The sequence below is a fragment of the Camellia sinensis genome, chromosome 4 (genome assembly GCF_055761805.1).
Source record: "Camellia sinensis isolate YWXY chromosome 4, ASM5576180v1, whole genome shotgun sequence".
NCBI lineage: Eukaryota > Viridiplantae > Streptophyta > Magnoliopsida > Ericales > Theaceae > Camellia > Camellia sinensis.
This window is the reverse complement of record NC_138964.1, coordinates 173,150,601-173,172,982: the sequence shown is the minus strand read 5'-3', so window position 1 is coordinate 173,172,982 and position 22,382 is coordinate 173,150,601. Positions and strand designations below refer to the sequence as shown.

Here is a 22,382-nt window from a genome sequence, read left to right as displayed (position 1 = left end):
AAAATGTGCTGCATGTACCAGACATTCGCAAGAATCTTATTTTCGGATCTTTGTTGAGTAAAAATGGATTTAGGCTAGTTTTTGAAAGTGACAAGTTTGTACTTACCAAAAACGGGATGTGTGTAGGAAAATGTTACATGTCTGATGGCCTTTTCAAAATGAATGTAATGACTGTTGTACCCTCTGTTATTAATAAAAATAAATCTTCTTCTTACTTGCTTGAGTTTTCAAATTTATGGTATGGTAGACTTGGATATGTTAATTATGGATCTTTACGTAGATTAATTAATACGGAATGTTTACCTAAATTTGACATTGATTTAAATCATAAATGTGAAATTTGTGTTGAGGCAAAATTAACTAAAACTCATTTTCATTCAATTGAAATAAGTACGGAACCACTAGAATTAATTCATAGTGACATTTGTGATTTTAAATTAATTCAAACTAGAGGTGAAAAAAAATATTTTATCACTTTTATAGATGACTATACTAGATATAATTATGTTTATTTAATTCGAACCAAGGATGAAGCTTTGGAAACTTTCATTCAACATAAGAATGAAGTTGAAAATCAACTTGGTAAGAAAATTAAGAAACTCAGAAGTGATAGAGGTGGTGAATATGAATTACCTTTTGGTGAATTTTGTAAAGAACATGGAATAATTCATCAAATCACAGCTCTTTACTCACCTCAGCAAAATGGAATTGCTGAAAGGAAAATAGGACTTTAAAAGAAATAATGAATGCCATGTTAATAAGTTTTGGATTATTTCAGAACTTGTGGGGGGAAGCAATACTTTCTGCTAATTATATACTTAATAAAGTATCCCGAAAGAAAGTGAATCAAACACCTTATGAAATGTGGCATGGAAGAGTACCATCCTACAAATACTTAAAAGTGTTGGGGTGTTTGGCTAAAGTGGTTATTCCTAATCCTAAAAAGACTAAGATAGGTCCTAAAACTGTTGATAATATTTTCATTGGTTATGCCATGAATAGTAGTGCATATCGATTTTTTATTCATAAGTTAGAACATTCCGAAATGCATGTAAATACTATTATTAAATCTCGGAATGCATTTTGCTTTGAACATGTGTTTCCAAATAAAACAGGACAAGAGACTAGTACTAACAAAAGATCTTATGATGCTATTACTAGTAATGATCAAGAACAAGAGTAAGAGATAGATCAAAATGATGAAAAGGAACCTAGGCATAGTAAACATGCTATAACCTCAAAATCTTTTGGTCTAGATTTTCTAACATTTTTGTTAGAAAATGAGCCTTTAACTTTTAGAGAGGCTATATCTAGTCCTGAAACTCCTTTATAGAAAGAGGCTATAAACAACAAAGTTGAATCCATCCTGCAAAATCACACCTGAGAATTGGTGGATTTGCCACCAGGTTATAAACCTCTTGGGTACAAGTAGATTTTCAAAAGAAAAATGAAAGCGGATGGATCAATTGACAAATACAAGGCAAGACTTGTGGTCAAAGATTTTAGACAAAAAGAAGGTCCTGATTACTTTGACACATACTCACTGGTTACTAGAATAACATCCATTAGAATGCTAATTGCTATTATATCGTTGTACAATCTAGAAATTCATCAAATGGATGTAAAAACCGCTTTCTTAAATGGTGAGTTAGATAAAGAAATTTACATGGAATAACCAGAAGGATTTTCTGTTCCAGAAAAAGAAAAGAAAGTGTGTAAATTAGTAAAATCATTATATGGTTTAAAATAAGCGCCAAAGCAATGGCACGAGAAATTTGATAAGGCAATGATGTCAAATGGATTCAAAATTAATGAATGTGACAAATATGTTTATATTAAAAACACAAACAATGGTTATGTTATAGTATGTCTTTATGTGGATGATATGCTCATCATAGGTGGTAATAATGACATGATTAAAACTACCAAGAAAATGTTGAATAAACATTTTGACATGAAGAACATGGGAATTGCTGATGTAATTCTTGGTATGAAAATTACCAAAACATCAGAAGGTTATACTTTGTCACAATTACATTATATTGAGAAAATACTTGACGAATTTAGCAAAGATGATGATCATCTTGCTAGAACACCTGTGGATGTTAATTTGTTTCTTTCTAAGAATGTACAGGAAAGTATTTCTCAATTAGAGAATGCCCAAATTATTGGAAGCTTAATGTACTTGATGAACTGCACTCGCCCAAATATAGCCTATGTAGTAAGTAAATTAAGTAGATATATGAGTAATCCAGGAGTAGAACACTGGAAAGAAATTATAAGGGTTCTAAGATACCTCAGATTTACTCATAACATTGGGCTGAATTATACTAGATATCCAGCAGTACTTGAAGGATACTGTGATGTAAACTGGATATCGGATACTAGAGACTCAAAATCCACCAGTGGGTATGTCTTCTTGGTGGTGTGGTTGTATCTTGGAAATCTTTTAAACAGACTTGTATTGCTAGGTCTACTATGAAATCAGAATTCATAGTTTTAGATAAAGATGGGGAAGAGGCAGAATGGCTTCGCCACTTCCTTGAAGATATTCCAATGTAGCCAAAACCGGTGCCTGCTATATGCATACGTTGTGATAGTCCATTAGTAATTGGTAGAGCACAGAGTTATATGTATAACGGTAAGTCATGACACATTCATCGTCGACATAACACCGTGAGACAACTACTCTCTAATGGAATTATTTTCATTGAATATGTGAAGTCTAAAGACAACATAGCGGATCCACTAACCAAAGGGTTAGTAAGAGAGCTAGTTGAGAATTCATCAAGGGGAATGGGACTTAAGCCTATTAAATAAGAGTTACCACAACGGAAACCCAACGTAGTTGACCAGAGATCCCAAGATCTAGGTTCAAAGGGACAATCGAGTTGTGTATGACTCATAAGGATCACTGGAGAGTCAAACTTCTACCCATTTCTATGATGAAATAGTAATGTCTGCAGCGTTTTAGGTTAAGTAATATTTTTAATGATTCTTATATCTAGGTATACTTAGTGGAGTATGGCAGGATACTCTTTATAAGAATCACCTATATGAGTGTGAACTGGGTCGGTTCTATGAGATTTGTGAAGGGCTACAATTCTCTAGAGCACGCATGAAAGACTAGGTTGTTTAGGGCCAAAATGAACACAATAGTGAGAACTAAACTATGTCTGGTAATATACTGTGTGAGTTCTATTGTCTTGGTTTACACAATGGCTGAACAGTTCAAGACATCACGTTCACTGGATGGCTAGTAAATCTGATAGTGTCTCACAAGAGAAGATTTAAAGCCAAAAGATACCTATCCTTTGCAAAATATTTTCAATTTATGTACTCTCTGTAATTAGATCATATTGTTGCATTTTCTCTCCGTCAAATTTCATTCATGTGGGGGATTATTGAAAAATTGGTTTTTATAGACTTATTTCAGGCCAACTTTGAGCCAAAATTTGAGTGGGTCCTAAATGTCTTTTGGTGTAGGTCCAAAGAGATGACGTATTCCTTGCCACATGGCAAGTCGTACGGTGAAGACGGTTCGTCAAAACTATTTATGAGTGAATGGGAACTTGACGTCGTTTTCGGGTTCGTGGAATGGACAATTAAAGTATTAAATATGGGTTTTCTTAGAAGGATTGTCCCACATTGGAAACTTAAGAGAACTTACGTGTGTGTATAAGTTCTAGGTGGCAACACTTGGGTTAAGCCCCAAGGGGCACCCCAAGTTTATAGAAGGGAGGAGTTATGGACAAATAGAACCTTGGCTCAAACCACCACACGAGCGCGCCGTCCGTCTGACCGACCGACCAAGCCAAGCCGAGCCGTGCCAGGCGCAGTTGTTGGTCGGGTCGATCTTATATTAATTTTTTGAACAAAATTTATTTGAATTTTTTCCAAAACTCTTGCGGGAAAAATTAATTTAAATTTTGCGCCAATGTAGTTTGAATTTGAATTCAATTTTTTGTCCAAAATTTGTGCCTCTTTTCAGATCCGAATTCGACAACAGATTAATCAGTCCGAATAGTTTTTCAATCTGTACAACTCCGGACAGGGTCAAACTGTTTTTATAGTTATAAAACTGCCTAGACAGATTCAAATCTATCCAGGAATTACCAGCAGATTTATCAAGTTTTTCAAACTGCATATGTTCAAGGGTTTTGCACCTGTTCAAGTTAAAAAACATACCTGTTCGAACAGCCTCTGTATGCCTATAAATACTAACCATTTCAGCAGTCTTGGGAATCTGAAAATAATATGAAAAACATCCAGAAAAATCTATCCCTTTCCCGGTTTTGCTCTTTCACTGCATTATTTTTCATTCTAGTTTTAGAGAAAAATTCAAAGAATATAAAACACAGGTTTTTGTTCGCCGCACAAATTGTTTGGAGTGCTACTACAATTTGTGAAGATCATTGTATCTTGGGAGATAGATGCCTTATATCCATAAGCACCGTAGCGAGGTAAATCTGTCTTAAGAACAAAATGTCACACACTCAACTTGATCTTTTAAAGTTTTATTCGATTCGGTAAAATAAATTCTGTAAGTGATTTATTTCTTATTTATTTGATTTGGTTTCAAATTATTTATTTTACACAGAAGATTGTTCCAACAATATTTTCTTCCCCTACATCATACTTCATTTTATTTCCAAATTTTGGAATTTCCATTTATGCATAATCTCTTTACATCTTGGCATTTTCAATCACATTCTTTATTATTCTCTTTTATCACATGTTGTCACTATTCTGTCATCTTTTTATAAGTCTTTTACTATTTTTTTTTGTATCTTTTATAAATTAACCCTAATTCTTCCCTTTGTCTATGTTTACTGGTTCAGTCACTGCTCTTTTTTCTTTTTCAAGATTTTTATGCTAATTGTATTTTTCTATAAATTATGGTTGGTATTCTTCTACTTCTTCTTTTTTTTCTTTTCTTTCTTTCTTTCAAGATTGTTATGCTAATTGTTTTTTATGTAAATTGTGGTGAAGGTACTCAGTTAAAATGAAATTGATGTTCAAGTGGCAGCATATGGTGTTAGATTTTTTTTTTTTAATTCGGTAATCAATATTTCCTTATCAACACATTTGTCCTCCTACTCATAAGTTTTGATATAAGTTTTGTGAGGATATATTTTCTGAGTACCAACACGTGGCAAGGTGACGCAGACGTGTCAGGCGAGGTGCCACATGTCTTGGTCGTTGTGCCGAGGTCATCTCGGCTAGGCCGAGGTTGCCTCCGAAGATATCAGAATCCGAGATAAGCGGATAAGGGACAAGAGTCCTAGAATGAAGAGTAGACTTCAGTTTGGGTAAAGATAAGACTCTTAGAGAGTTTATCCTAATCCCACTCGGAGTCCCAGATTAGCAGTAATCCTAAGTCCATTAGGACCAGGCTCCTATTGGGACTAGGATTGTATTGGCTATAAAAGAGAGGCACCCCCATGGGTCTAAGGTATGCTTTCAATACTCAAGCTTGTGAGTTTAGCACTTGATTTATCTTTGAGAGATATACTGACTTGATCGTCGGAGTGCCCCCGGGTGGATGAACCACCGCCGGAATCTTCTCTTTCTGCTGCAGGTCAGCCAGGTGCCATCTATTCTGCCGGTGCTCTCCAGCTGGTTACTAAGCGGACAGTGTGGTCAGAAAATCACCCACACAATTTGGCGCCGTCTGTGGGAAAAAAAGAAGAATAGATGGCTAATGACGGACAGAAGGATCAGATTAGAGACAACGCTCCTGCTGGGAGTGGGAGACCTATCGATCTCGACGTTGAAGGGGACAACCGCAACACAGAAACTCGTAACCAGAGTCACGGAGTGAAAGACGCCGGCCAGGAAGGTGACACACCAAAGACAACAGATCGAAGCGAATACTACAACGAAGATGACCTCCAGGTATGGAAGGATAGATACCTGTGGAGGAACGATGACCCTTCCAGAATGGATGCAAAGACAAGGGGCATGAGCACTCCCAAGGAGATAACATTCAAGTGTAGAAGAGCTCAACCTGAGTGAGCAAATCCCGGATCCCAGATCCCAGAAGACATGATCTCGGCCTAGATGAATAGGTCCGAGAAAAGAAAAGCTCAACCTGAGTGAGCAGATCTAAGATTCCAGAAGATAAAATCTCGGCACCTGAGTCCGAGAAGAAAAGAGCACAATGAGCAGATCTCAGATCCCAGAAGATAAAAAGGAAACACACAAGATCAGACTAAAGTTGGCCAGAATTGAGAAGTATGCTAGGGCCAAGGAGGACATGCCGAAAACGAAGGCATCGGAACAAGAAAAGAGAAACGGCTCGCTAATGCGAGGCCGAAAATCAAACTCAGGTTGGAGCCAAGTAAGATCAATAGAGAAACCAAGGCCGACAACCTCGGCTTGAATTCAACCTCGGCGACAAGGTCGAAGTTACATGTATGATGAGAACCCAAGTGGATTTTAAGTTCACACTGGGGGGGCAGAGGGAAGAAGAATGCGTTTACCGCTTGTTGAAATTTGTAGCAATTTACAAGTTGGTTAAACCGATATGATGTTTACCGCTTGTTGAAATTTGTAGCAATTTACAAGTTGGTTAAACCGATATGATGTTTACCGCTTGTTGAAATTTGTAGCAATTTACAAGTTAGTTAAACCGATATAATGTTTACCGCTTGTTGAAATTTGTAGCAATTTACAAGTTGGTTAAACCGATATGATGTTTACCGCTTGTTGAAATTTGTAGCAATTTACAAGTTAGTTAAACCGAGGTGTTACACCCCGAGGAGATTGCATAGTTAAAGGTGTATGTTGAAGGTGGGCATATGACTCAGATCTGCAGAGCACTAAAAGCACACTTAGAAGATCTGATGAGGCAAGGCCATCTGATGGGGCCTCGTCGATGAGACCAGAACAAGGGAAGAACAGGCAAAACTGTCTCAAGCGCCAGTAGCTCCGCTTCCCCCAGCACAAACAACCTCAGGCATGAGGACCTCGGGTAATTAATGTTATTCACTCGAGGGTCAACGAGAACAAAATTAAGGGGGAGACTCAGAAGGTTAAGCACCTGCAACATGTCTACCAAGTCGGGGACAAAAGACATCAGGCAGATGAGTGCTTGGGACCAGTAGTGTCTTTTACCGAAGCCGGCCTCGAGATGGTCCAACACCCTCATAATGATACTTTGGTAGTATCCCTCCAGGTTGGGAAGTGCCAAGTGAAATGCATCCTGATTGATCAAGGCAGCTCTTGCGACATCATGTATGTTAGATGTTACAAAGAGCTGGGCCTTCATCCTGATGACTTGGAGCAATCCAATGGCCCGATGGTCGGCTTCAATGGAACGCCGACGTGGCCACTGGGCGCAACAAGCTTGGAAGTACAAGCTGGCACTAAGAAGATCAGGACAGAATTCATGGTGATTGACACACCTTCGCCGTACAACATCATCTTGGGAAGGCCATGGTTGCATGCAATGGGGGCAGTTCCCTCAAACATTGCATCAACTATTGCGGTTCCCAACAGAACATGGGATTGAAGAAGTCAGAGGGGATCAACTGCAGGCGGAGAATTGCTCCATGGCAGCAATGAAATCCACCTACAGCAATCGAGAACCAGAGAAGGCAGAGATTGAAAACGAGGACATAGAGGTCCTAGATGATGTCGGCAAGGAGCCAGCCGAGAAGAGTGAAGAGGCACTGAGGAAAATCCTCGTCCAGGAGGGTGATGAAGAACGCTTCTTTCTTCTCGGTTCCGGCTTAGCCGAAGAAGAAGAAAGAGAATTGGAAGCTTTTTTGAGAGCAAACATTGAGGTCTTTGCTTGGACACCTTACGAAATGCCTGGCATTGATCCCGAGGTCACTTGCCACCAACTGAACGTCAACAGGTCGGCCAAACCTGTAATCCAACGAGCAGGAGAACCGACGTTGATGCACGTAGACCGACTTCTAGAGCCTAGGACCATCCGAGAAATCAATTACCCGACATGGTTATCAAATACAGTGGAAGAAGGAATGATAATCAAGGAGCAAGGAATGTTAACATCGGCCAACAACAGACTTTTTTCAGAAGCAAAAAAGGTTACATATGCAAAGAAAACAAAAGTACAAAGATGAAGACCCTAAGAACTAGGGACTAAGACAAGAACGTCGGACTAATCTACTTCAACAGTTGACGGTGGTTCAGCATTGGCAGTCAGCTGGGAGAGCTTCTCTACCATTATCTCGGCAACAATTTCAAGAAGGGACGTGGTTCTAAGACTATGCAGAAAACAGAAACGAAGGCAAAAATCTGGAAATACAACAAGAAAAACAAGAAGAGAAAAATCAGAGTCAAGAAGATGACAAAGTTCAAAGAATAAAACCAAGTACACAGGCACTAAGTAAATATGTGAAGAACAAGAAAGTAATGACCCAGACACGATACTAGCAACAGAAAGCGGATATAGCAAGAACAGTGCCAGGCGTTCAAGCAATTCAAAACTTGAAAACAGACGAAAATAGAAGACAACAGAGGGCAAGTAAACGGATTCAGAAGAGTTATGAAAGATTTAGCTTAACAAAAGAGTTTATGAACCTACCAAGAGAAATAAACGCCGATATAAAGATCGATGGAGTCAAATAGATAACTGGAAGTCGGGAATCCACCGAAGAATGTGAGTGGAACAGTTGCAAAGCTCTTGGAGTTTATGAATTAATGGAACAAGAACCTCGGCTAGGAGGTGTGATCTCGAGCAGCTTGGAAAGCATGAACTTGATACTTGACAGAAGTGGACAGTAAAGTCTAGGGAACTTTGAGGTCGGCAAGTTTGATCTCGGACAGAGGGGCACAGATGAACGAACAGTGTAGGTTCCATCACCTCAGAATGCCGAGGTAATAAAACCTAGGGGCCAGTTATGAGGATATATTTTTTGAGTACCAACACGTGGCAAGGTGATGCCGACGTGTTAGCCGACGTGCCACGTGTCTTGGTCGTTGTGCCGAGGTCATCTCGGCTAGGCCGAGGTTGCCTCCGAAGATATTGGAATCTGAGATAAGCGGATAAGGGACAAGAGTCCTAGAATGAAGAGAAGACTTCAGTTTGGGTAAAGATAAGACTCTCAGAGAGTTTATCCTAATTCCACTGGGAGTCCCAGATTAGCAGTAATCCTAAGTCCATTAGGACCAGGCTCCTATTGAGACTAGGATTGTATTGGCTATAAAAGAGAGGCACCCCCATGGGTCTAAGGTATGCTTTCAATACTCAAGCTTGTGAGTTTAGCACTTGATTTATCTTTGAGAGATATATTGACTTGATCGTCAGAGTGCCCCCGGGTGGACGAACCACCGCCGGAATCTTCTCTTTCTGTTGCAGGTCAGCCAGGTGCCATCTATTCTGCCGGTGCTCTCCAGCTGGTTACTAAGCGGGCAGTGTGGTCAGAAAATCACCCACACAAGTTTTAAACTTTTTGAGTTTCGTTTTCATCTTCTCTTCTTTTTTTTCTTTTTTTTTTTCTCTTTTGTTTTCAGAAGATTGTAGGCTTCAATATTTTATTTTTTTGGTATTAGTAACAAAAAAAAAAAAAAAAACTTCAAGGACAACTCTTCAGCTTAAATTATTAATTTTAGAATACTTATGTCAATTTCAATGTCAATTGTGATTGTGGGTTGTTTGAATATAGGTTTTGAGAAACAGGTTTGCTGTTGTTAAACATCGATCAACAAAGTTCATTAATTCAAAATACATTGATTTTAACTATAAGCAATTATTTGATTTAATATGAATATTTAAACTTCTTATCAATAATTCCTCAATGACCTTGGTGATCAATTGATTGTCTATAATTGTTCAATGACCGTAGTGACTAACTTATGCAATGGCAATTTTTCAAAATGTGTGTTCCAGATTTCTCAAGGTGTTTCAAGTTCAAAATGTGTGTCAATTTTATTTTTGTTTTTATTTTATATGGACGGCTGGGTTTTGGTATTTTTATTTGATTTCTAAAATTATTTTTCTTAGAATACAATATTCTTTCACTTATAGTTTTGGCTATTATTCATAAATATTTGCATTAGTTTTGCCTTAATTTTGATATGTGTTTTTATACCATATAAAATAAATATAAAGTTCAGTTATCCCAAAATGATTATAATGATTCACTTTGAATTATAAAATCGTGTGAAGTAGTATTAAATTATAAGATAGTAAAATAAACACTCATTTTGATATTAAAAATAATAGTTTAATTAGAAAGAGAATTAGTAATATAAAATTAAAAGTTAGTCTAATTATTTTATTTAATTTTTATATTTATTTGAAAAATAAAAATATATAGAAATAGAACTACACAAATTTATTTAAAAGATTAAATATAAATTTGTTTTTTTAAAACTAAATATATATAAATATAAATATAAATATATTGTGATTGGATTAAGAAGAAAATATATGTTAGGTTTTATTTCTTGGCAATCCCGTTTGACAAAACTCCTTTGAGTTGTAATTTTGTTTGCATTTTTATTTCAGTGAGGTTATGAGTTGTTAGATGCGAATCCCACCCAAATCAAGTCTTTCAGAGAAGTTTGTGATGATAAAGCTTTCAAGATTGCCACTTCGCTGATTATGACGGGGATCGAGCTGCCCGGTCAGCTCGCGGGGGTCCAAGGGGCAACGCCCCTTGGCGGGTCCGGGGTAGCGCCACGGCGGGGTCGAGGGGCAGCGCCCTCGAAGCAAAATGCAAAAATGCATTCCAAGTTGCCTGTCCGCTCGAGCGGACATTACCCCACTCGAGCGGACAATCCCTGGTTCCAGCAGTTTTGGTCGCCTGCAAAAGTACTGAGATGTGTGATTTCGCGCTCGAGCGGATTCTATAGCGCTCAAGCGGACCTCTGTTATATCATGCGCATATTTTGCTAAAGACGCTCGAGCGGGCTGTTGGGCGCTCGAGCGGAGATCGCGGGACAGATTCTATAAACTCGCATGTTGGGTCAGATTTTAGGATAACTACTCCAGATCTTCTTTTTGGGTTCTAGGGTTTATATCTGGGGTTACTTTGTGAGTTTTCTTTGATGTTTTATTGAGTATTCAACTCATGATTTAAAGAGAGTACATCAAAGGTTGTGTTTTGTTCTACAAAAGAGAGAGTTGTTCTTCGGTGGATTCTGAAGAATTCGAGCCTGAAGCTTTGGTGGATTCTAGGGTGGCTCATCGTAAAGACAATTCCGAGGTGAAGACGGGGTTGGAAGAGGCACATAGAGGTTGGTTCAATTAAGCGTGGATTCGCTAGGTAATTGAGAGTATATCTGTGTAATTCCTTTAAATCTTCTTAGTGGATTGTTTTGTGGCTGTTGCCCGTGGTTTTTTTGTCACAGTTGGAGGTGTCCAATTGTGGTTTTTTCCACGTAAAATCGTTGTGTCTCTTTGTCTTGATTGTTTGATTGGGATTGTTATATTCTGCTTAAAATTAATACATAATCACAAATCAACATCTAGGGGATTTCTAGATTTTTCAATACATATATTAATTATATAGAGTATTGATTTGTTCTTTAATATTCCTTTTGAATTATTCATATATATTGCATATAGGTATATAAAATTTAAATTAAATATAAATGTTTTTTAATAAATAATTTCATGTTAAATAAAAATTAAATATAAATTAAGAACATTATGTTTTATTTATTTATTTATCGGGCGAATTACACTAACGGTCCCTATAGTTTAGATTTTGTGTCATTTTAGTTCCTGACTTTTCAATTATGACACATTTGACCCTGAATTTTGAATCTTGTTTCAAATAAGGACAATTGAAAATACCATTGCTCAATTTCAAGGGCAAAGTCGTCAATTTGATAAAATATAAACTAATTTGACAAAAATAAATGTCAAAAAAATATTTTTGAATTTTAAAAAATTATTTCTACCTACTAAAGATAAAATTATGTAAAATTGATAAATATTTTAGAATTTTTTTTTTACCAAATTAATTTTTATTATATGGTTAGATAATGATCATGTAATGGGTGGTTGTTTTTATTTTCATTAAATTAGTTTCTAATTTCCAAAAGTCAAATATGGCGACAATTTTAATATCATTATTAAACCAATCCAGTAAATCAAAAAAATTCAAAACCAAAAATATTTCATATATGAAATATATCAATTACACATTAAAAGCATTACAACCATCCATTACATGGTCAACATCAAAACGCATAATAAAAATTAATTTAGTAAAATAAATAAATAATCAAATGTCAAAGAAATTATCAATTTTATATAATTTTATTTTTGGTTGGTAGAAATTATTTTTAAAAATTTAAAAATATTTTTTGACATTTATTTTTGTCAAATTAGTTTATGTTTTATCAAATTGGCGACTCTGCCTTTGAAATTGAGCAATGATATCTTCATTTGTCCTAATTTGAAACAAGATTCAAAATTCATGGTCAAATGTGTTACAAGTGAAAAGTCAAGAATGAAAGTGACACGAGACTCAAACTATAAGAATTAGTAGTTTAATTTGCCCTAGATTGAAACTGTTCAAGTGACAATTTAATTATGTAAATTTGTCAATCTGACCACCACAATTTGATTTTAATTTTATTCTCAAAGTACACGGAACTGCAACGTGCAATTACCACTATTTATTTATATTTTCTTTATACATCAACACAAAAATAAGTACAATAATCATATTTGATTATACCATTTTGGTTTAATGGAGTCATCCTAACACTTTTATCTATTTCGATTGTCATTCTCAATCCATATTAATTTAATGTATCGGTGTTATGTCAATTTCCAAAAAGTGATTGGATAAATCAATACTTTAAACATGGAACAATAACAAAAAACTGTTTATAAATAGAATAAATTGTTGAAAAATTCCAGATAAGGATGGTATAAAGTATTATGTTCGCTGGATATTTTTTTATTGGTGAGAGATTCGCCGTTTATGAGATAATTTGGTAAAAAGTACTTTTATTAGTTTTGAAGGATATTTTGTTTTCAATTTTAATCCTTAATTTATTTATTTACTTTTTCTTATCTGTTTATTATTTTGACTATCTATTCAATTTTTTCCCTTATCTATCCAAATTTTATTATCTATTCAATTTTTTTCCTAAATTTTATTTGTCTATTCATTGTTTCCCCTAAATTCTATCTATCTATCTGAATATCTATCAGATGAAATTCCTATTTGTTGAAATTATCTGTCAAATTATTTTTTATCTGATAAAATTTATATCTATCTTTTCAAATTATTTGTATCTCTCTTTTCCTGCCTATCTGTCGCAATATGTTTCACCATCACCATTATCATCAACACCAACAACAACAACAAAATAAGAAAAAAATATATTTGTTTCACCATCACATACACACTGCAACAACAAATAAGGAAAAAAATATCAAGGAAAAATATCTATTTCACCAACATAGGCAACCAAAAATTTTGAACAAATTTGAGGCGATTTCCAAGAGCTCGATCAAATCGCCATCATCAAACCCTTTTCTAACCAAGATCAATACGAAATTTGGATTTATACAAGCACATATAGAGATATATATATATATATATATCTATAGCATATATAAAAATAAGGTAAGAGTGGTGTAACAAATGGTGTCACGTTGGTGCCTCCGTCTCTGTTGTAAGTCTATTGCTTTTTTGTTTGCGAAACAGATTTGGCCTGGCTACGTGGCCTTCAGCTTAGCTACACACACAAACAAACACATTCCATCATTTAGTCTATACAAATGCCGACTTATTTTCTACTGCTGCTTTATTTCTAATACCATTCATTGTAGAAATTTCCCAAAACGGTGATCTTCGGTTTGCCTATTTCCCAAAGCTCTTCTCTGCCACATTTTGTTACAGATTTGGGTTTACCCACGTAGAATTGAGCTCAGCGACGCCGACAATGAAGAAGAAAACAAATTTTTCCCCTTCGAAGATGGGGTTTCTCACAAGATATATATATCTTGTCGACGGAGTTGATGTTGTCCCCTTTTTCCATCAGTGTCGATGTTCTTCCTATCGTAACGCTGTGAAAATTGGGCATCCAAAGCATTGGTCCTGCAATTGCAAATCCTGGTACGTACATCTGTGATTTTGTACATCTGTAATGTGATAGCTACTATTTACAAGCTTGTTGCACAATATTGAACCACACTGTTTGTCACTCCAAACCAGATGTTCAACAGATGCACACCATGTGTTTGTTAATATGTCTCAATAATTGAGGAGTTTACCTGCTTAATTTTCCGAATAAAAAATAAGCCCCATCCAATTTTCTAAGTTGAAAATTCCAATCCAAGCAAGAGAAATGTATGATATATGACTTGGAAATATAAAACAAATAAAGAAAGAAAATGAAAATCCAAAAACTATTAGACACCAAATATAACTAACGCTCAATTCTCAAATTCATAAACCAAACACAATTTGTAAAACTATTTATGTGGAAAGGATTTAGCTGTAATGGTGTTACCTTGGATCACATACTAAAATATATTAGACTAATATAGAAAATCTAGGTATACTGGTTAAAACCCAAATGACGAAGAAGATGTAATTAAAAAACCAAAACTGTGTAACTGTTGGGTGGGTATTGTGGAATGAATCGTAGAATCGAATTTAGGATCATAAAATAAATGTCCTCCATGTCTTCAACGACGTGTAAGTTTTCTTTGGGTAAATGGATTAGATTTGTTTTGATTCTAAAAGCAATTTTTGGAAGTAAATTAGGTTATCATCTAAGAAAATGATCTTCATTTAGCTTGAAAAATGGTATTACTAAAATCCACCAAGAATATTAGTAGATCCTTTTCACAGCAAGACTAATTTGATCTAGAAAATGAATTTGATCCTCTTGACAGGAATAATATTAGTAGATCATTCAGGAACAATAAGATTAACTTGGTCTATGCTGATAATCACCCATTCAGATATTCTAAAAGGTTGAGTTAAGTGTATGTATATCATTTTCAGTAACCAAAAAACCAAAAAAAAAAAAAAAATTCTAAAAGAGTTTTCCTTCTAGTATTTAAATTGGAATGATTCACAAAAAGACATTTCAAAGAGCACAAGTTTGGAATCATAAAGAAGGCAACCAACCCAAAAAACAAAGCAATCAAATTGGATTCCCCCATTGATTGCCCTCTCTCTTTTTATATGACCAACCAATAACTATGTATCATAATTCTTTGGCTAATTGGAATTATTCTGAAATGATTTTCATCTGAAGTTGTTTTGGTGTGGAGTTTTATATCTATATGTCTTGAATTTGGATTTGGATTTGGGTTTTTTTTCTTTAGGTTATCTTGAATGGGAAGTGGAAAAACATAATTTGTGTACAGTGTTCCAGCTTCCCATCAACAAAAGACATAGACATGTAAATAAACTCCAAATTCAATTCCAAACCTATTTCTATGTTGATGCCCTCTAAACAGAACAGGTCTTCCTGCAAAAATGAACTTAACTGGTACATTTGGATTCATTGACTATAAAATTGTATCATTTTCAAGGAAATATTTGTACATTTTCTATTTATTTATTTATTCATTTTTACATAGTTGTTAGGGTTTAAATGTATTGTTTTGAAGTTAGTGATAATTAAAGAGTTTCTATGTAATCAACATGTTGGAATTCTAGAAAAATCGAAGAATATTCAATTGCTTTGAAGGAGATACAAATTCAAGTAAAATTAGGTAATTTTTTTTAGTGGAATTGTTCTGAGGATTATCAAATTAGGTAATTTATTATATTTGTGTCTTTCACTGTATTTTCTACAGCCTTTTTATGAACTTAACTAAGTTTACTATAAAATTCTTGGTTACTGTTTTTTCTTTATGTGTGTGGTGCTTCTAATTGCTCATCTATGAAACTGTCCAACTGTTTATGTTTTGATAATTTTATGAAATTTATGTGGCGCAAAAATTGGTTTTTCTTTAAAAGAATCATATATAAAAAATTTACAGTGGTTCCTTCTTACAAACCAGAATGATTTATAAAAGATTCACTTGGGGTACATCTATAGTTCAACTCAGATCGAAATTCATCAAGATATAATTAGAAATATCTGATTATTTATTAGATGACAATAAATTGGACAACAGCAAAATATGGAAAAATAACTCTATAATATTTGTAAATATGACTTTTAGATAATTAACTCTACTATTTATAAGATGTGTCCAACTCTTTATGTTTTGATAATTTTATGAAATTTAAGTGATGAAAAAATTGGTTGGAAATCTGATGTAAAATTTTGTTTATTCTTCATTTAATGAAAACTTGGTTTTTCTTTAAAAGAATCATATATAAAAAATTTACAATGGTTCCTTTCTACCAACCAGACTAATTTATAAAAGATTCACTTGGAGTACATCTACAGTTCAACTTAGATCCAAATTCATCAAAATATAATTAGAAATATCTAATTACATATTAGATGACAATAAGTTGGATAACAACAGAATATGGCAACATAACGCTAGCTCAAAACTCACATTGAGCGAACTAGATGTAAATTATAATCACACAAAGCAGGAATCATCTAATTTTCTTGACAGCTAAGACATCAAAGAAACAAAAAACTAAGTTTGATTAGCAATAAGATTTACTTCCATAAGAATTAGAGTTTTATCTTCAATTTGCACTTTTGATACAACAAACAATAATATATAGACAACAAGAACTGCTCACATAAAAACAATAAGAATTAAAGATTGATCTGGAATGTTCACTTTTGATTAGTGGTTTTTTGTCACTGTGTGTGCATGAGAGAAAAAGAGAGAGAGCACTTTTCAGAAATTTAAATTATGGATATCTATTCAAGTATGTGGATGAAGTAACAACATTCTTATAGCAGAAGAGGAGAATTTTTTTCCTGCTGAATTATTTCCTTGCCAAATATCTGAACAGATTCCTTGGCTTCATTATTTGTGCTCTAAGAAAGAAAATTTCCTTTTAGAAGCTTCATATGTTTTTGGTTTTTCGTTTTGGAAGCTTCAATGACTTGTGTTTTTTGGATTTTCATTTTCTTTATTTATTTGATTTATATTTTCAAGTAATATATCATACATTTCTATTGCTTGGATTTGGATTTTAAACTTAGAAAATTGGATAGGTCAATAAAGCTTCTTTGTCTTTAATGGCTTTCTTTTTTTCTTTGTGTTTTTGATTTTTGAATGGGACATAAAATGCCAAAAACATAACTACATGCACAATCATTTAAATCAATAATTGGCATAAAATGCACATTGATCTTCAAATTATTTAGGATTTCTTAAGAAATTATAAATTCAGACTCACTTTGTAAGACTCTCATCGTCTCATGACCCCTGAAGTTTTTTAGCTATATAAAAATAAAAAGCATAACTCAATTTACCATTATTATTTAAGCAGCTTCAAAGTATTTCTAGAGCCAAAGATATTAAACGAAAGAAGATTCCCCAAATCTGAAACCAAATCAATTGTGAAGAAAGGTTCCCTAAATCTTAAACCAAATCTAAAAATCTGGGGCTAAAAAAGGGTTCCCCAGGCACAAATGGAGAGAACATTAGTTAAAATTCAAAACACAATTGTTGAAATCATAAAACTGCAGGTTAGGCTAATAGGGTGAATCCATTGTCTTCAATTTATGTGAATACAGAGCATATTAAGACATGCTCAATTGGTTCATTGAATTGAGCTTAGAACAGAATTTAAAAAAATATTTATATTAAAGAGATAGACAAATTGGATACAAAATATAACTACATTTCACTTCTCAAATTCATAAACCAAACACAATTTTAAAAATTATTTATATTGAAACTATAGCACGACCCCCACGTCTAATAGATATTCTATCTTTTCACCAAGAAGAAATGAAGAAATAATGCTGAGTGGCCTTAGAGAAAGTGAAATATGCTCTTCTATTTTGCTCTACACTAGAGGAGATGGAAATCATGTTGTTGATTAGGATGTTTAGCAATATTTTATCCAAGAAGTAAACAGCATACAAAATTGACAACCAATTTTTCCCTACTTTGAAGCAATGCACTTCCAACAATGCAGATCATATTCTCAACTTCAAATAGCTATAAAAATATAAAGCACTTAAAAAAATGAAAATGCCAAAAAAAAAAAAAGAGTCATTAATATCACCCCAAACATTGAAGATGATTGGATCCTATATTACAAGTTAAACATTTAATAAGTTGACATGGTAGAATTAACATATGACCCTTTGCTTGGCTCTTGTTAAACATACATTTATTTCTTCAATTGAAATTATATTTCTTCGTTTAGCTTCTAATTGTTTACTAGCTTAACAAATTCATTATTGATTTATTGTAAATGTATGCTACACAATTGACAATTAAATGTAGGTGTACTTGAGACTTTAGCTCAAACAATATGAATAGTCAAAACTTGAGAAAGCCTATTTGAAGAACAACAAGGTACGCTAAATAACTACATTGACATACTTTGCGTCACCAATATGTTCACAATTAACCAGTCAATATTTCCCAGCTCGTAAACGTAAACAAAATCGCCAACGTCAGCACGCATACCGATCAAGACTAACAAGTGAACGCAAGCAACAACCATTACAACAACGAAGGGAAAATCGTCAACGAGCAAAAGAACAACAATTATGCAACAAAATGTTTGACAATGATAAAGGTATACAACGTGTTATCAGATGCAATAAGGTAAACAAGCCTACAAAACTATTGTCTAACTAGCCTTCGCAAGGAAGAGCCAAACATATTTGTAGCTCTGCTTTATGATTTTTCTTCTCATCTAGAACATCTAATTCAAATGTTATATAGATGTGCCTTCAACTGTTGTGGCCCTAACTGAAAATTTTTGCTATGAGAGTTGCTCAACTAGTGGCATTGCAGCTTTTTCATAATCAAATGACTTCCCAATCCGTATGACCCTAAAAATTCATATTTCCATACCAATGTGTAAACACTATTTACCATTTGTCAAAATACACCCTAATTGTATATTCCACTTACTATCATAATTCTAGGAATGCTTCCTTCATATGTCGACCATTCGAGAGATTCATTAAACTATCAGGCGAACAAATCTGATAGCAAGATAACCACAGCTTGTACCAAAAAGTGTCATCGTAAGTTCCCACAACAGAAAACTTGACCTCTAATGTATTCTACAACATTTTGATCAAGACTTGACATATTAATAATTATTGTTGTTGCAAGGCTATGAACGAACATGAAGAAATGTAAATAGGATACTTTTTCCTCCAACTTCCGCTTCCTGTCTTCCTCCAACATCTTCTTGTAGATTTTATGGCGCAACACTTTTTCCATATGAGCCTGAAGGGTTATGCTATTAGCAAGGTCAAATACAACTTGCTTGCAACCAACCACCACCAGCCATAAATCGTTTAATGACATCCAAAGATAAGGACAGCCACTATTTCCGTGCAAATATTCGAACATACAATAACTTATTTGCCTTCACATCTATGGGTGTCAAACTTGATAGCAAGGTTGCAATAAGGAAAAATGACATATATACTTTTCAAGTTCAAGGTCGAATATATCATTACATCAATAGTTTACAACCACCTGACACCAGTCCTAAATACCTCTAACTTTATTTCTATGACACTGAGCATGAATTGCAACATCGTTCAGAAAATGCACCACAATTACGTGTAGATATCATCGAGTCAATAATGCGCATTTTGTCATAAAATTCCTACGCAAAATTCTTGCACAGCTTAAAAGATGTTGATATGGACGAGGAATGCAGTATCGCCATTCAAACCAATCCTTGCCCAGATCAAAGAACCTACAATGCGCCGTCAGCTTCACAAGTTGCAGCAATATGGGTTGAAAAAGGGTCCACAAACAATAAGACTCGCGACATTCTTGTATATAAAAAATTATGTAGTAGCCAACGAGTTACACATTACCACAACTGCTATGACCCTCTTCAATACCCTCTATTATTTCCTTATGGTGAAATAAGCTAACACCGTAATGTGAAAAGAAAAGGAAAAATATTCCACTAGACAACACAAGCATTTTTGCCAACACATCAGAATTGTTAGTCTCAGAAAATAAAGGTAAAAAATCCTCTACTCATTGAAGTTATATTATCATTTCATTGAGGAAAAAAACCCGAAAGCTCAAAACCACCCTACATCCATTCTAACTATCTTTTTCCTTACAGCTTCACATGCTGTTACGAGTGATGCATCAGGAATTCCATGTTGTCAATTCTACTGCTATCTGCTACAAATTAGGCCTTCACAAATATTGATAATATTACTTTCAGGCAGGTTACTACAGTAATTTATTGTCGACATGTACATAAAAATTGAAAGCACTTGGTTAGACTACATACAAGCTAACCAAGACATTATTTGTGCTGACTTGTATCAAGGAATAGTCGACAGTGTAACAAGTGATGAAACAAGAGCATCAAACATTGGTAGACGTATAGTCCTTCTAGTATCCTTTATTGGTGGCCCTCGAGATATGAAGCGAAGATATCTGGATGCTATGACATTAGTACAATGATATGGAAAGCCTGACACATTCCTGACAATGACATGTAACCCTTATTGGCCTAAAATCAAAGCAAAGCTACATGAAATAGAAGAGGCACAAAATCGACCAAATCTTATCGCTCGTGTTTTTCGTGCCAAAATTATGGAACTAAAAAATGAGTTGGCCAAAAAACAACTCTTCGGCCCTGTAACAGCTTACACATATGTGATTGAATATCAAAAGTATGGCCTTCCACATGTTCATTTCTTGTTGGTTTTGAAATCTCATGCAAAGATTATCCACCTTGAAGAATATGACACATACATTTCTGCCGAGGTACCAAATAAAGATGGCAACCCACATTTGTATAAGGTAGTTGTCAAGCATATGATGCGTGGCCCCTGTGGTGCACTAAAGCCAACAAACCCTTGCATGACCAAGAAAGGCGAATGTAAGAACAAATACCCTCAAAAATTCTCAGAAGTGACCATGTGTAGTGAGAACTCTTACCCAATCTATAGGCGCCGAAATGACGGCAAGTGTGTGAATGTTCAAGGTAGCCTTCTAGATAATAAATGGGTTGTTCCTTATAACCCGTACTTACTTATAAAGTTCAATTGCCACATAAATGTTGAAATCTGCTCCACAATCAAAGCTGAAAAATATTTTTACAAATATGTATACAAAGGGCATGATCGTGTTTCTTTCCATTTCATTGCTAATGATAACGGCTCAATTATTGATGAGATTAGTGCATACCAATCTGCTCGTTGGATATCTCCACCTGAAGCTGCATGGCGTATTTACAAATTCACATTTAACAATATTTCCCCAGCAGTTTTAGCTCTCCATTTACACTTGCCAAACATGCAACTTGTAAATTTCAAGGAAAAAGATAATTTGCCAAGTGTTTTACAATTTGGGCGTGCTTCTAGAACTATGCTCACTGAATATTTTGCGACGAATAAGGCAAATACATCTACTAGGCAATGGTTGTACTCTGAATTCCCTGAACATTATGTTTGGAATGTTCAAGATCGATATTGGAAACCACGTCAAAGAAGTGGAACAATTGGAAGAATTGTATTAGCCAACCCTTCTGAAGGAAAATGATACTTCCTACGTATACTTCTAACACACATAAGAGGAGCTACAAGTTTCATAAACTTGCGTACTGTAGATGGGAAAATATGCTCCTCATTCAGAGAAGCTGCTGAAAAATGATGCTTGCTTAAGAAAGACAATGCTACTAAAGAATGCCTTGCTGAAGCAAGTGTTTTCCAAATGCCTTTCTTACTGAGGCGTCTATTTGCAACACTATTAGTTTTCTGTGAACCTAACAATCTATAGCGACCCCGGTCTTTTCCCATTTGATTTTTGTATCCGGACTTAGGTTCCGTAGATTCCGTCATTGTATAATTGTTGTTGTCATTCATTATTTTCTTATTTTGAGTCTTGGGTTGTGTTGGGAAGATTTGGAGCAGGTTGGTTGAGCTTAGGAACCAAGTCTAGTTGCCCAGATTTTGGCTTGTCCGCTCGAGCGGGGGTTTGGACGCTCGAGCGGGGAATACACCCATCCAGTATGTCCTGTGTAGTGTTGGCCGCTCGAGCGGGGGATTGGACGCTCGAGCGGGAAGTCGTGAGTGACGCTCGAGCGGGGAGTTGGGCGCTCGAGCGGGGGGCCTGTCTGCAAAAACTTCTGGGAGAGTGCATTCGCCGCTCGAGCGGGAGTTTGGCCGCTCGAGCGGGAGTCTGTGAGTGGCGCTCGAGCGGGGGTTTCCACGCTCGAGCGGGGCGACTGGTATAAAAATCCGAGATCCGACTTTCAGGATCATTTTTCATCTCCTTTTTGTTTTTAAAACCCTAGAACCGTCTTCTCCCTCTACCTACA

The 22,382-nt window shown here is 35.2% G+C and overlaps 1 protein-coding gene across 1 annotated transcript; it reads left to right on the top strand.

Annotated features, from left to right (window-relative positions):
• Positions 1 to 20,548: 20,548 nt before the first annotated feature.
• LOC114263666 (uncharacterized) lies at positions 20,549 to 21,604 on the top strand. The gene has a single exon (XM_028204248.2). The coding sequence runs from the start codon at positions 20,549 to 20,551 to the stop codon at positions 21,602 to 21,604; it is 1,056 nt and encodes a 351-aa protein (XP_028060049.2).
• Positions 21,605 to 22,382: the final 778 nt, after the last annotated feature.